The following is a 14,867-nucleotide window of genomic DNA, read 5'->3' on the forward strand; positions in this document are numbered from 1 at the left end:
TGAGAGTGGCGGATTCAAACCCAGCCCCAGCTAAACTGCAATAAAAAAAAAAATAGCCAGACATTGTGGCAGGCACCTATAGTCCCAGCTACTCGGGAGGCTGAGGCAAGAGAATCGCCTAAGCCCAAGAGCTGGAGGTTGCTGTGAGCTGTGACACCATGGCACTCTACCAAGGGCGAAAAAGTGAGACGCTGTTTCTAAAAAAAAAGAAAAGAGAAAGGTTAACTCCAGTATAGTCCCTACCATGTCTTGCGAGGGAAATACAAAATTAAAATAGAGGATAAGAGCTACTCCGAAGTGGAAGCCCAAGTGCTATAGGAGCTCAGAGGCCCTGACACAGCTTGGGAGGTGAAGGAATCATTCTGAAGGAGCTGAGGCCTGAACTGAGTTAAAGAACCTGTTAGTAGGCTCAGCACCCATAGCATAGTAGTTATGGCACCAGCCACATACAACAAAGGTGGCAGGTTCAAACCCGGCCTGTGCCAGCTAACCAACAATGACAACTGCAACAAAAAATAGCTGGGCATTGTGGCAGGAGCCTGTAGTCCCAGCTACTTGGGAGGCTGAGGCAAGAGAATCGTTTGAGTCGAGGAGTTCAAGGTTGCTGTGAGCTGTGACGCCATGGCACTCTACTGAGGGTTTCACATAGTGAAACTCTGTTTCAAAAAAAAAAAAACAACCTGCCAGTATTTAGAATGGCCTGGCAACTTTTATTCTTTAAAAAAAAAGGCTCGGCACCCACAGCTCAGTGCCTAGGGCGCCAGCCACATACACCAAGGCAGGTGGGTTCGGACCTGGCCCAGGCCTACTAAACAACAATGACAACTGCAACAACAACAACAACAACAAAATAGCCGGGCATTGTGGCAGGCGCCTATAGTCCCAGCTACTTGGGAGGCTGAGGCAAGAGAATTGCTTCAGCCCAAGAGTTAGAGGTTGCTGTGAGCTGTGACACCACTACGCTCTACTGAGGGCAACATAGTGAGACTCTGTCTCAAAAAAAAAAAAAGTTGCTTTCCAGAAAATGTGGTGAGGGGAGCAGGGGCCAGGCATAGTGGCTCACACCTCTAATCCTAGCACTCTGGGAGGCTGAGGCAGGAGGATCACTTGAACTCAGTAGCTGGAGACTAGCCTAAACAAGAGTAAGAGCCCGTCTCTACAAAAAATAGAAAAACTAGCAAAGTGAGGTGCCTCTAGTCCCAGCTATTTTGGAGACTGAGGCAGGAGAATCCCTTCAGCCTGGGAGTTTGATGCAGTGAGCTACTATGACACTACTGCCCAGACAACAGAATGAGACCCTGTCTCCAAAAACAAAGTATGTGAGGAATGGCCACCTAGATCCATGAATCAGAAATTTAGGCCTAGGGAATTTGCCTCTTTAGCTCTCAGGAAGCCACTGTCACCAGGCCCCGGACTAGATTGGCTTTGTGCCAGGTGGAGAGAGGCTGGTGAAGGCATGAGAGGAGGTGCAGAGGCAAAGTCTGGGGACCTGAGACAACAGTGCACAGCATGGCAGTGGGTTGCCCAGACTGGCTGGATTGAATGACCCTTGATGGGATGTTGGGGAGATGGGCAGGGTGCCTAGGCCCAGACACTGCCCCAAGGGTTGGGGATGGAGGGCAGGTTGTGGAGCCAGAAACAGACTGGGAAGGAGGGAAGGAATCTAAAGATTGAATATCCTTGAAACCCAGCGACGGAACTGAGGAGGCTCAGGCCTGGAGGAGTGGAAAGAGAGCCCTTAGTTGGGGCTTGGGAGTAGCTATTGTGGATGTCCAGACTCTTGGTGACTTCCTTTTTCCTCTGGCTAGTGCGTGACCGTGTTCGGACTAAGATGGAGAGAGACATCCTGGCTGATGTAAACCACCCATTTGTGGTGAAGTTGCACTACGGTGAGATCGCAGGCCCCTCTGGAGCTCCTGCCCTGCCCAGCCTTTTCCCTCGCCCATGTTCTGTTGCCTTCCCCATACATAATGACCCCTCCGCCTGGCAAGTCAAGGGATCCAGGCCCAGAGGGGCCCAGCTAACTCTAGCATTGCCTTTCCCCTGTCTTCAGCCTTCCAGACCGAGGGCAAACTCTATCTCATTCTGGACTTCCTGCGTGGGGGAGACCTCTTCACACGGCTCTCAAAAGAGGTGAGCTGACATCCCACTGCCAGAGGACACCAGAATGGAGCCAAGGGGACTGACTACAAGGCCTCCAGTCCGAGGGTCTATAAAAAATGTGTCAGGTGTGGCCTGGACCTGGAGCAACCCAGATAGAGGCTCTGAGAGTTTCTCCCAAGATGGGCTGAGGAGGAATAGGCCCTGGACCATCTGATGCTACCCTGATTCCAGGGAGCTGAGGGTATCTCTCACCTCTCTACCTCCATTTTTCCAGAGCTGCCCTAGGCTGGCTATGAAGAGTGGGGAGAAGCCCAGATCTACCCGGAAAGCTAGCGACTTTAGCATTCTTGTTCCACATATTAACCAAAAGGATTTTGAACTGATATAGAAGAACTTCAGCCAGATATAGAAAAATGGAAACAGGGCGGTGCCTGTGGCTCAGTCGGTAAGGCACCGGCCCCATATACCGAGGGTGGCGGGTTCAAGCCCGGCCCCGGCCAAACTGCAACCAAAAAATAGCCGGGCGTTGTGGCAGGCGCCTGTAGTCCCAGCTACTCGGGAGGCTGAGGCAAGGGAATCGCTTGAGCCCAGGAGTTGGAGGTTGCTGTGAGCTGTGTGATGCCATGGCACTCTACCGAGGGCCATAAAGTGAGACTCTGTCTCTACAAAAAAAAAAAAAGAAAAAAGAAAAATGGAAACAATAATACAGTTCAAACTTTAAAGAGAACCAAACTTTTTTTTTTTTTTGAGACAGAGTCTCACTGTGGTGCCCTCCGTAAAGTGTTGTGGCATCACAGCTCACAGCAACCTCTAACTCTTGGGCTTAAGCCATTCTCCTGCCTCAGCCTCCAAGTAGCTGGGACTACAGGTGCCTACCACAACACCCAGCTAGTTTTAGTGGAGACGAGTCTCATTCTTGTTCGAGCTGGTCTCGAACTCCTAAGCTCAAGTGATCCACCTACCTCAGCCTCCCAGAGTACTAGGATTACAGGCGTGAGCCACCATACTCAGCCTTTTAAAAAACTTTTTTTTTAAAATATATATTACATTTACATGATTCAAAAGAAAAATATTCATCAAGATGTCTTTCTCCTATTCCAGCCGCTCCTCCCACAGATAAACATTTTTATTGGTTTCTTTGTTGTTGTTGTTGCTGTTGTCACTGCTGTTTTAGCTGTCTGGGGTCAGGTTCGAACCCACCACCCTTGGTATATGGGGCCAGTGCCCTACCAACTGAGCCATGGGCACCACCCTTTATTGGTTTCTTGTTAAACCTTTCCATGTTTCTTTTGCAAACAAATCTGATGTATATTCTGAATCCGTATCTCCACTTTCTTCCGTAAAAAGTGCTGTTCTGTATACATTGTTCAGTACTTTGCTTTTCTTAAGATTGGCTATCTAGGAGATCATTCCACATTAGAACATGGAGAAACTCCTTGTTCTAGTTTATGGCAGCGAAGCTCTTCATTATGTGGAAAGACTGTTTATTCCAATCTTCTACTCCTGGCCCCTTGGGCCGTTTCCAACCTTTTGCTATTTCCAAACAATGACACGACGAGTGACTTGTACACTAGTTACTTCAAATTCCTTTATGGCAAGAAGGGTATGTAGCACTGAAGTCTCCATGGTTCCTCCTGGGCTAGATTGTCAGCACAGGGGAGCTGCTGACTGCCCAGCACCCTAGCTCCTGAGGAAGAAGGGGACCCAGCAGAAGCTCCTTTTGCCTGTTGCAGGTTATGTTCACGGAGGAGGACGTGAAGTTTTACCTGGCCGAGCTGGCTTTGGGCCTGGACCACCTGCACAGCCTGGGAATCATTTACAGAGACCTTAAGCCAGAGAAGTGAGTAGAGCCCCCATCCCTACCTACACCTCCCCAGGGAGGCCTCTTCTAGGTCAAGGTCATCCTGATGAGGTAGGTGTGGCTCTCCCCAGGAGTGTCCCCTTCTCATGGGCAGTCTGAGGAATGGATGAGTGGAGTAGGTGGCAGCGGGGCAGGCTCATCTAGAGGGCTGCCTGGTTGCTAACGTTGCCATTATCAAGGTCTAGGTACTTTCCATGCAGGTGTGTTACCTACCTTTTTTTCTAATCTAGTGTGACATCTGAGATGCTACCTTTAAAGATCATTCCTTGATACGGCCCTCTCTAGAATCTCCCTTAATGTCTAAATTTCCTCGTAATGGTATCGTGGGAGCAGGGGGTAGGGTGGAATGAGATCTGACTTCAGAATTAGCCAGACCTGAATTCAAATCCTGTCTCCACCAGCTGCTAGCTCTGTGGCTGAAGGGAGTTACTTAACCCCTCTGAGCCTTAGTTTCCCTGTTAGTAAAATGGGACCATAATAGTACCTACCAAACACTGTTGTTTCAAGGATTAGCAAAAATGGTAGACAACACACCTGCATGGCACTGCCTCGGCACCCATCTGCTCAGCAGGTAGATCTGGGTTGAGCGGGTAGGTGCCGAGGGTGGTACTCAACTCCCACAGCCCTGTGGTGCCACCAGAACCGACACAATGATCACAGCTGAGCAGCCTTGACTCCCATCTCTCTGTTACAGCATCCTTCTGGATGAAGAGGGCCACATCAAGCTAACAGGTGAGTAGAGGGGACCTGCCCCTGTGGGCCCCAGATCCATCTTGACTGAGTGCCAGGGTCTCATTCTTTCTGCGAGGCAGTGCCAGCTACTTGGAAGTGCTCTGAAACCCAGGCCCCAGACTTGGAACACCCTGGATTTGAATCCCAGCTCCCCACTGTTTAACCTGGGGCAAGTCCCCCAACTTGTCTGTGCCTTAGCTTCCTACCGAATGCCATGGTGGTGATGCCCTCAGGCCTGTGGGTAGCGGGGTGGGTATGTAGCCCCAAGGGTGGCAGCAAGGAAAGCTGGGGCCTGAGGATATGTCTTCGTGCCCTGCTTGCTGCAGACTTTGGCCTGAGCAAGGAGGCCATTGACCACGAGAAGAAGGCCTACTCCTTCTGCGGGACAGTGGAGTACATGGCCCCTGAAGTGGTCAACCGCCAGGGCCACACCCACAGTGCAGACTGGTGGTCCTATGGGGTGTTGATGGTGAGTACCCAGGCAGGGGTAAAGGATCCAGCCCAAGCCTCTGGCCTCAGTTTTCCTCTTCTGTACAGTGAGGGGTTAATCTTCTCTGAGACTTCCTGCTCTCCTCTCACAGCCAGGTTGGCCTGACCCTACCTGGGATGCCCCTAACTTGGCTCTGGGCCTCTTCCTAGCATCAGGCGGCCCATCCTGTTTCTTTTTGTGGTCTGCGTTTGCAGCGGGGTAGGGGGCAGATATAATTCTTGCTCAAGGTGGACTTGAATGTACGGCAGACCAGCAAGGACCCTGGGACTGGAGCTGAGAAGCCTGGATAGGGGGAGGCAGGAGGTGTGGAACACAGGGACCAGAGCCTGATAGACCCTTGTCCTCTGCAGTTCGAGATGCTGACGGGCTCCCTGCCGTTCCAGGGGAAGGACCGGAAGGAGACCATGACGCTAATTCTGAAGTAAGCACAGCTCTGCCCAGACTCTCAGCCCGGACCCGGTTTGGGGGCCTCAGATTCCCTCATCAATGAGACACTCCCCTGGGTTAAACATTGTGCCTTTTTATCCGCTGGGGCTTATGGGAGGGATCCATGCAGCCTTCAGGAGGTGAGTTAGTGGGTGGCTTGTCTGAGCTGAGTTAGACTTGAGCAGAAGGGGAGGGCAGGTGGGACCTCTGGGGCGGGGCTCAGCCCTCACAAGCCCTGGGGCTGTTTTAGGGCAAAGCTGGGCATGCCCCAGTTTCTGAGCACGGAAGCCCAGAGCCTTCTGCGGGCCCTGTTCAAGCGGAATCCTGCCAACCGGCTCGGTAAGCAACCCCAGCTCAGGGGCGGAGTATGGCGGTGGGAGCAGGGTCCAGCTGCAGCCTGGGCCACGGGGCTACATCTGGGGCTGAAAAGGGCTGTTGTCCTTTGTGTGGGCAGACAATGCTGCAGGCCACCCTGTTTTCTGGCTCCATGTGTGGTGTTGTGGCGGGGGGTTGACCTGTGTGTAGGGGGAAGGCAGGAACTGAGTCATCCTTATTCCCTCTGGGGACAAGGACAGAGGCCCCCACACAGCTCCTCCGCCAAGGCTGCTGGCACAATAGAAAGAACATGAGCTCAGGAGTCAGAAGACTCAGGTCCTAGCCCCGGCTCTGTGTTGGTACACAGCAGTCCCTCCATAAATATTTGTTGGATAAATGAATGTGTTTTATGAGCTAGGTGACCCAAGGCAGGTGATTCACCTCTCTGAGCCCCAGGTGCTTCATCTCAATGGGAGATGATGATTCTGAACTCTGGGCTCTGTTGACATGAGGTACATGAACATGCCTGGCGTTTCAGTATATGCTGGCTTCCCTAGCTTCTGAGTTCACCTGGTCCATGACTGGCTTTGTAAGGTCAAGTCCAGGTCCTGGGGTCAAGTAGTTTAAAGAGCAGTAGATAAGAGGAACAAAGATGAGGCCTACGTTGGGAGTGGTTAGGGGCCCACAGTAGATTTTGGAACAAGTCCAGACTCTATCCTGACTGTATGGCCTTGGAGAAGTTGCCTGACCTCTCTGGGTCTTTCTTCTTCCATCAGTACATTGGAGCTTGATCATTAAAGGCCCCAGAAAGTGGGAAATGCTGAGTGGGCAATAGGGCTGTGTGGATTCGAGACAGGGTGAGCCTACCCTTTGCTCTGCTCCAGCAGCTGGTCCTGAACACTGTGAGGCTGCTGGGCGGGCAGGGCCATGTCTATGGGTTGGACCATCCAAGGCAGACCCTTCATTTGGGCTCTTTCAGGCTCCGGCCCTGATGGGGCAGAGGAAATCAAACGGCACGTCTTCTACTCCACCATTGACTGGAATGTGAGTGTCCATGCAAGTGAGGGCTCTGGCCAGGCTCCAGCCATGCTAGCCACAGGAAGGGTGATGGGAAGGGGGCTCTGCCAAGGGCCTCAGATGCAGGAGCAAAGTATGATGGCCTTCCCTTGGAGGCAAGGACTGGCCTGCATGAGGCTCTTGGTGGGCTCTTGGGGCTGCTCTGGTGACCAGAGTGCCCACTCCCCCTTACAGAAGCTTTACCGCCGTGAGATCAAGCCTCCTTTTAAGCCAGCCGTGGCTCAGCCTGATGATACCTTCTACTTTGACACTGAGTTCACATCCCGCACACCCAGAGGTATGTTCCTTGTTGGGTTTTTCTGTCCTGGGCTGGTGCAGTGGGGAGGCAGCGAGTCAGGGGCCTCTGGGGACTCTGGCAGGGCCAGGTGTGTGGGTAGATAGGCGGGTGAGTTTCTGGCTCTGAGGGACTCTGACTCTTTGTCCTGGCCTCACTCTTCCACTCTGGGGCTCTGTGGGCCTCTTTGTGTCTGCATGAGAGAGTGGGGGTTATGTGGGTGGTTGAGGCCACAATAGAAAAGTCAGGACCCCTGCCCTGGGTATCTTTCACCCCACTGGGAAGACCAAATACATCAGGCTCACCCCCACGTCAGGGATAAAGAATCTGACCCAGCAACACTGTGTGGTGGAGACAGTCTGGCTGAGCAGAGATGATAGCACCCATAGGTCAGGGGCAGGCATGAGAAGTGGCTTTGGCTGTTCTGACTGCTGAGCCTCAGTGTGCTCATCTGGAACATGGGCGTAGCCACAAACCCACTCTTTCTTTGGGGTTGCTATAAGAAGACTTTGAGGGGGCTTCTGGGAGGGAACTTGGTAAATCTTAACTTTTGACCAGATTTTGGCAGTGGATGGGGAGTGGAATGTTGGTTCTGGGCATGTTTTAGCAGAAGGGGTGCTTCTTTTCATTGCAGCTTACACACCTCTGATGACAGGGAGCTCACCACTTCTCCAGATAGTCTGTCCCTACTGTGTGCCAGCTGCAGGAGTATTGACAGTGAACAAGACAGACCCAGGGCTTCCCCTCATGCAGCTCAGCCACCACTGGGAGAGAGGCATGAAGATAGTTGCTGGGCAGTGTGACAAATGCAGCTTCAGAGAGGGCAGGGGCCAGAGAAGCAGCACCAGGCAAGGCTTCTCAGAGGAGGGAGTGTGTGAGCTGAGCCTTGATGGGGAGGTGAGGGGTAGATTATCTAGTTAGGATGTGGGAAGTCCAGTGTGGCTCAGCTGTTGTGTAGGGAAGGAGACTAAGGTTACAAGGACCTCAATTACTAGACTAAGGACCCTGACTCACTCCTGAGGGCAGAGGGGAGCATTTGAAGGATGCAGGCAGGACAGCAGGTGTGAGGTTGGAACCATGCCTCTGGCTGCTGTGCAGAGATGGACCTGAAGGGGCAGATCTCAGGCAGCAGGCTGGGGCGGAGGCATCCAGGAAGGGGGCGATTATCTTGGCCTGGGCTGGACGCAGGATGTGGGAGTCTTTATGTTCCTCATGCATTGGGACTGGGCTGGTCTAAACACACAGGAGCAGTTGGGCTAAGGCCGGGGTGGCTGGGCCCTGCGTGTGCTGTCACCACAGCCAGCTACTGTGGCAGGTCTGAAAGCCCATGGGCCCCCTTTGCTGGGCTGCTTTGGGATCACATGTACCTCTTTAGGCTCACATCCCCCTCCTGTCCCTACAGATTCTCCAGGCATCCCCCCCAGCGCTGGTGCCCATCAACTCTTTCGTGGCTTCAGCTTTGTGGCCACTGGCCTGATGGAGGATGACGGCAAGCCTCGAGCCACCCAGGCGCCACTGAACTCAGTGGTGCAGGTGAGGGAAGTGGAGACTGCTGCTCTGTCATGCTTTTCCACCTGGAAACCACAAGGCAGGCAGCTGAGAACAGGCTCTGGGGTCAGACAGGCCTGGGTTCAAGCCATGGGACCCACAGGGCCTCCAGCCTCCTCAATTTCCTCATATGTAAAGTGGGGATGATGATATCTACCCCCTACAGTGGCTCTGATAATTGACCAACAACATGGATGTAAATTTCCTGACACAGAGCCAGGGGCTGGGTAATGCTAGGGGTTGCCCAGGGTAATGGTGGCTGGCTGGCAGTTCCCTAACGGGAATGGTTAGGTGGCAGGGGACTGTGCCTCCTCACACTTGTCTCCTATGTGTGTACTTTCACTGCTCCCTGGAAAGTTTAGCATTGAGAGACTCCTGAGTCTAGAGCTTACAAGACACTTGCCTTCCTGGTGCCTCGATTTCTCATCTATAAATGGGGTTAATGATAGACTCTGCCTTCCTAGAGTTGTTGTGCGGATTATGTGAGTTAATATGTGTAAGGTGAGGGATTGATGAGGCCAAGAGTTCAAGAGCAGCTTGAACAACATAGCAAGACCCTGTCTCTCCAAAAATAAAAAATTAAACCAACCTAGATGGAAGTACAGTAGACAGGAACCAGGACTGTCCGTGGGACCTATGCTCACCAGATGGCGGTGCTTAGAATAGTGCCTGTCACACAGCACACACTAGGCACCATGTGAGCATTTGCTGTTGTTACTGTCTCAACACCTTGAGATGCGCCATGATGTGGGCCATGACACCCTAGAAAGGAAAGGCAACTTACCCAAAGCTATAGTAAATGGCAGAGTAGGGACCCAGCTCAGGGCTCCTGTGTCCCTCTCAGTCCTGTGTAGACTTCTCAGAACCACAGACCTCTCAGTGTACGTGTGGTGATTCTCTTGCCCATCTCTTCTATCGCCGCCTGACCACAGACTAGGGCAGCCCAGGCAGTCTGGGAGTCAGCGAGTATGCCCATCATATAGCATAGAAAACGGAGGCTCAGCGAGGGGCAGGTGCCCCATGACCCACACTCTACCCCAGGCCTCCTGGCTCTTCCCTGGTTCCATCTCCACTGAGCTCAGGCTGGGAGGCTGTGGGTCACCCTTGGCACTCTGGAGCAAGGGGTCAGGGCCACATCTTGGTTTCCTGCAGCAACTCCATGGGAAGAACCTGGTTTTTAGCGACGGCTACGTGGTAAAGGAAACCATCGGTGTGGGCTCCTACTCTGTGTGCAAGCGCTGTGTCCACAAGGCCACCAACATGGAGTATGCTGTCAAGGTGGGCCTCCTGACCGCGTCCTGGCCAAGGCTGCCAGGCTGGGGGTGAGGCCAATGTTGCTATGGCCCTCTGGTAGGGAGGGGTGGTGCCTGAAGCTCTGGGAAAACTCTAGGACCTGCAGTATAGTTCTGTGGCAGGGAAGGCCACTGGAGTCTGTCACCCAGAAGCACTCCTTTCTTCAGGTCATCGAAAAGAGCAAACGGGATCCCTCAGAAGAGATTGAAATTCTTCTGCGGTACGGACAGCACCCCAACATCATCACTTTGAAAGATGTGAGTGGGATCCATGAGACTGGGTGGGTGCTGGGACACGTAGTGCTCTCGGATTTGTCTCGGGGCTGCCATTCCTTTGGCTTCTGGTCCCTCTCCCAGCACTCCCAGGAAGAGGAGGAGGACCCTTGGTCCCTCCAGTCTGGCCAGACCCCAAAGGCCTTCTACTTCAGACATAGGCATTCTCCAGAATAGACTCATCCAACTGGCTGAGTCCATGCTTATCAGAGGACCAAGGCCAGCATCCCCCATCTGGGCAGGAGCCCAGATAGGGGAAGGTCCTGCCAGGGGCACGGAGGTGCTGGTCCCTGGAGCTGGTGACCAGGGCCCAGGCCTGGTACTGGGGAGAGGGGTCCTGATGGTGAGGTCTTTGGTAGGTGTACGATGATGGCAAACACGTGTACCTGGTGACGGAGCTGATGCGGGGTGGGGAGCTACTGGACAAGATCTTGCGGCAGAAGTTCTTCTCTGAGCGGGAGGCCAGCTGTGTCTTACACACCATCAGCAAGACTGTGGAATATCTGCACTCACAGGGGGTGAGTCTGGACTAGGCGAGGCAATGGGAGGAAGCCCGAACAGAGGGCTGGAGTGGCAGTCCCCAACCAGCCAGACACAGGGGAAACTAGAGGGGTGGGCAGGTAGATGCAAGGAAGGGAGAGAGGGAGAGATGAAGCCACATTGTGAAAAGGAACATTTATTCAGTATTTACCGTGTGCCAGGCACCATGCTAAGGTTTAATGTAAGGTGAACTTTCCTTACCATATCTCAACTGACTTTTACAACCACCCTGGGGTAGGTACTGTTACAGGTCCCGCTTTATAGGTAAGAAGACTGAAGTTCAGAGAGGTAAGGCCATTTGCCCAAGGTCACACAGCCAAGGGAGAATGGAGCCAGAATGTCAGACTGAGGAATGGGGTGGGGAGGTGCAGGGAGAGTAATTTTTTGGAACACAGTGGCAGGATCACTGTGGAGCTTCAGGGAGATGAACTTGACCTTAGGTTTGATTGCTAAGGTAGAGGAAGTGGATGCAGGAGGAAATGCTGCTAGAAACACAGAAGTGCTGCAAAAGAAGTGTAGGTCCAGACAGCAGAACATGGCCTTATTGTTGTTGCAAGGGCTAGGGAGCCCTAGATGACATTGGGCCCAAGGCTGCAGAGCTGAAGGAGGGAGAGAAGTTCGTAGGGGTATAACAAAACTTGTTTTGGGTTTTTTTTTTTTTTTTTTTTTTTTGAGACAGAGTCTCACTTTGTTGCCCTCGGTAGAGTGTGGTGGCATCACAGCTTACAGCAACCTCAAACTCCTGGGCTTAAGCAATTGTCTTGCCGTAGCCTCCCAAGAAGCTGGGACTACAGGTGCTTGGCTGTTTTTAGAGACGGGGGTCTCACTCTGGCTCAGGCTGGTCTCGAACGTGGGAGATCAGGCAGTCCACCCGCCTTGGCCTCCCAAATGCTGGGATTAAAGGCATGAGCCACTGCGCCCAGCCTGTAAAACTTGTTAACATGAATTTCTCTCCAGTGTCTCCCAGCAGATTGCAGACTCAGGGCTCGGCACCCGTAGCACAGTGGTTACAACACCAGCCTTGGGGCATGTGGCCGGCATCGTAACCACTGCTACAGATGCTGAGCTGAGACACTGTCTCTTAAAACATTAAAATAAAATTTTTTTTTCTTTTTTTGAAGTTTTTGGCCAGGGCTGGGCTTGAACCCGTCACCCCTGGCATATGAGGCCAGCGCCCTACTCCTTTGAGCCACAGGCACCGCTCCCCCCAAATTTTTTTTTGAGACAAAGTCTCCTTCGTTGCCCTGGGGTTGAGTGCTGGGGCATCATAGCTCACAGCAACCTCAAACTCTTAGGCTCAAGCAATCTGCTTTCCTCAGCCTCCCGAGTAGCTGAGACTACAGGTGCTACCACAACACCTGGTTATTTTTAGAGATGGGGTCTCATTCTTGCTGAGGCTGGACTAGGCGAGGTGTCCAGCAATCCGCCAGCCTTGGCCTCCCAGAGTGCTAGGATTACAGGCGTGAGCTACCATGCCCAGCTCTAAAAAAATTTTAAAATAAAAATAATAAAAGCGGTGAATATTTTCTTTTATTAACAACTAATAAAATTAACATTTACTTGTTTTCACATAGTACCCAGTCCAGAGTCACATTTCCCCTAAAGTCCTTTCAAAAATATGGGGTTTTGTAGGTGATTGGTTTATTAGGATCACAATCTCTGCAAGGTCCATGTATTTCATTCAGTTGTTATATAGCTCTTAAATCTCTGTTTTTAAACTGAAGTAAAGTTTACACACAATAGATCTTAAGTGTACAGTTCAATGAATTTTGTTAAATGTGTACACCCACATTACCTCCACTGTTAGACTTCATTTTTTATGCCACTGACTTGAGATCAGTTGTGTGAAAAGTTCGACATTCTAGATTTGTCTGTCTCATCTACATAGTTTCTCTGTTGCCTGTGTTTCCTGTAACCTGCAAGTGGCTCTATTGTCTATTAGATTCAGCTTCAACTTTTTGAGGTAGAATGGGCCAAGTTCTTCCACTCCGTGGGGTGTGCAGTCCAGTTTACACTGCATCACATTTGTGAGCCCACATCACGTGGTGCCACCCCCATCAGTCAGTCGAGTGGACTGATCTCTTCACTGTGAAAATCCTCATCTAATGATTTCATCTTTTCAGGATCTTTGCCTTAATCAGTTATTTCATTAGGGTTTGTAAAAGTGGTGATGCCTGCTTATGTCTAATGTATTAGGAGGAATGATTTTATAAAAAAGAACATCATCTCATAACCAAAGCTTCTATTTGGTTACCGTGTGTGCTTTTAATGGTCATGGTTGAAGAGGCTTTGAGTTTTTATTATCATTATTATTATTATTATTATTATTATTATTAAATCATAGCTGTATACATCAATGTAATCATGGGGCACCATACCCTGGTTTTATATACCGTTTGACACATTTTCATCACACCGGTTAACATAGCCTTCCTGGCATTTTCTTAGTTATTTATATTCTACATTTAGTAAGTTTCACACGTACCCTTGTAAGATGCACCGTAGGTGCTGGCTTTGGTTTTTGAAGTGGCCAATGCAAACAGACTAATATTTAACATGTCAGGTCAGAGTGTAAATGTGTTTCTTTTTCCTGTTTTATTCTTAAGTGAATACTAGTTAAAGTTACCTCCAAGAAGGCTAGAAGACAGCCAAGCCAGTGAGTTACCAGTGGGTCTCCTGAAGCCCAGAGCAAGGAAGAACTTTCTACAGTGGCAAGCTGCCTCCAAATGTAGTGAGCTCCTTCCACTAGGGGTATTCAAGCTCCAAGTAACAGACAACTGCTTGGTGGGGTTGCTACTGGAGGAAATTTTCTCCTTCCCAAAACCAAGAGTCCATGAGTCTCCAAAGTTTCTGGCCCTTTCTGAATACCAGGAGCAGATGATAAAGAAATAGGAATCTCTTCTTGTTGAGATATTTGGAGGGGATTGATTTGGGTTGATTTGGTGTCAGCAGTAGCTGTGGTTGTGAGTTAGGAATCCCACAGTAGCTGAGGGATGGGAAAGAGGTGACAGGAAACAGGGATTCCTATTTGTTTGTTTGTTTATATTTTTATTTATTTATTTAGAGACAGAATCTCACTCTGTTGTCAAGCTGGAGTGCTGAGGCATAAGCCTGGCTCACAGCAACCTCCAACTCCTGGGTTCAAGTGATTTTCTTGCCTCAGCCTCCCAAATAGCTGAGATTATAGGTGCCCACCACAACTCCTGGCTAATTTTTCTAGTTTTAATAGAGATAAGGTGTCATTCTTACTCAGGCTAGTCTCAAACTCCTGAGCTCAAGTGATCCTCCTGTCTCAGACTCAGAGTTCTGGTATTTATAGGCATGAGTCACTTCGCCTGGGGCCCTCTCTATTTGTTTTAATATCATCTTTTTATTGAAGTATTGTATAAATACACAGAGGTGCACAAATCGTAATGTACAAGTCAATAAACTTATGAAAAATGAATATAGCCATGTCACCTGCACCCAGATCAATAAACAAAACATTACCAGTTCCTCAAAGCTCCCCCTCCCCAAGGTAATCATTCTAAGCTAACTTCTAATAGATTAGTTTTGCATTTTATATAAACATTGTCTTTTTTTTTTAGGACAGAGTACTCACTCTGTCACCCTGGGTAGAGTGCTATGGCATCATAGCTCCCAGTAACTTCAAACTCCTGGCTTCAGGAGATTCTCCTGCCTCAGTCTCCCAAGTAGCTGGGACTACAGATGCCCGCCACAATGCCGGGGTAGTTTTTCTATTTTTAGTAGAGATGGGGTCTTGCTTTTACTCAGGCTGGTCTTGAACTCCTGAGCTCAAGCAATCCAGAGTGCTAGGATCACAAGCATGAGCCACCTTACCCAGCTAAACTTCGTCTTTTGTATTTGGTTTCTGCCACTCAGTGGTGTCTTTGACATTCATCCATGTTGTTATGTGGCTATAGTTCATTCATTTTC

At 50.6% G+C, this 14,867-nt stretch overlaps 1 protein-coding gene across 3 annotated transcripts in view; it reads left to right on the top strand.

The window, feature by feature from the left end:
* Nucleotides 1-14,867, top strand: part of RPS6KA1 (ribosomal protein S6 kinase A1) — a 40,357-nt gene that overhangs the window by 18,299 nt on the left and 7,191 nt on the right. For all 3 annotated transcript variants that reach the window (XM_053577045.1, XM_053577046.1, XM_053577044.1), the window contains 13 exons: nucleotides 1,809-1,889; nucleotides 2,054-2,133; nucleotides 3,837-3,943; nucleotides 4,659-4,696; nucleotides 5,023-5,165; nucleotides 5,537-5,607; nucleotides 5,863-5,951; nucleotides 6,907-6,971; nucleotides 7,179-7,281; nucleotides 8,681-8,811; nucleotides 9,979-10,104; nucleotides 10,287-10,376; nucleotides 10,751-10,909. In XM_053577045.1, coding sequence (XP_053433020.1) covers nucleotides 1,809-1,889; nucleotides 2,054-2,133; nucleotides 3,837-3,943; nucleotides 4,659-4,696; nucleotides 5,023-5,165; nucleotides 5,537-5,607; nucleotides 5,863-5,951; nucleotides 6,907-6,971; nucleotides 7,179-7,281; nucleotides 8,681-8,811; nucleotides 9,979-10,104; nucleotides 10,287-10,376; nucleotides 10,751-10,909 — 1,283 coding nt within the window. The remainder of the gene's footprint in view (nucleotides 1-1,808; nucleotides 1,890-2,053; nucleotides 2,134-3,836; nucleotides 3,944-4,658; nucleotides 4,697-5,022; nucleotides 5,166-5,536; nucleotides 5,608-5,862; nucleotides 5,952-6,906; nucleotides 6,972-7,178; nucleotides 7,282-8,680; nucleotides 8,812-9,978; nucleotides 10,105-10,286; nucleotides 10,377-10,750; nucleotides 10,910-14,867) is intronic.

This window comes from Nycticebus coucang, chromosome 22 (assembly GCF_027406575.1).
Source record: "Nycticebus coucang isolate mNycCou1 chromosome 22, mNycCou1.pri, whole genome shotgun sequence".
NCBI classification, from domain to species: Eukaryota; Metazoa; Chordata; class Mammalia; order Primates; family Lorisidae; genus Nycticebus; species Nycticebus coucang.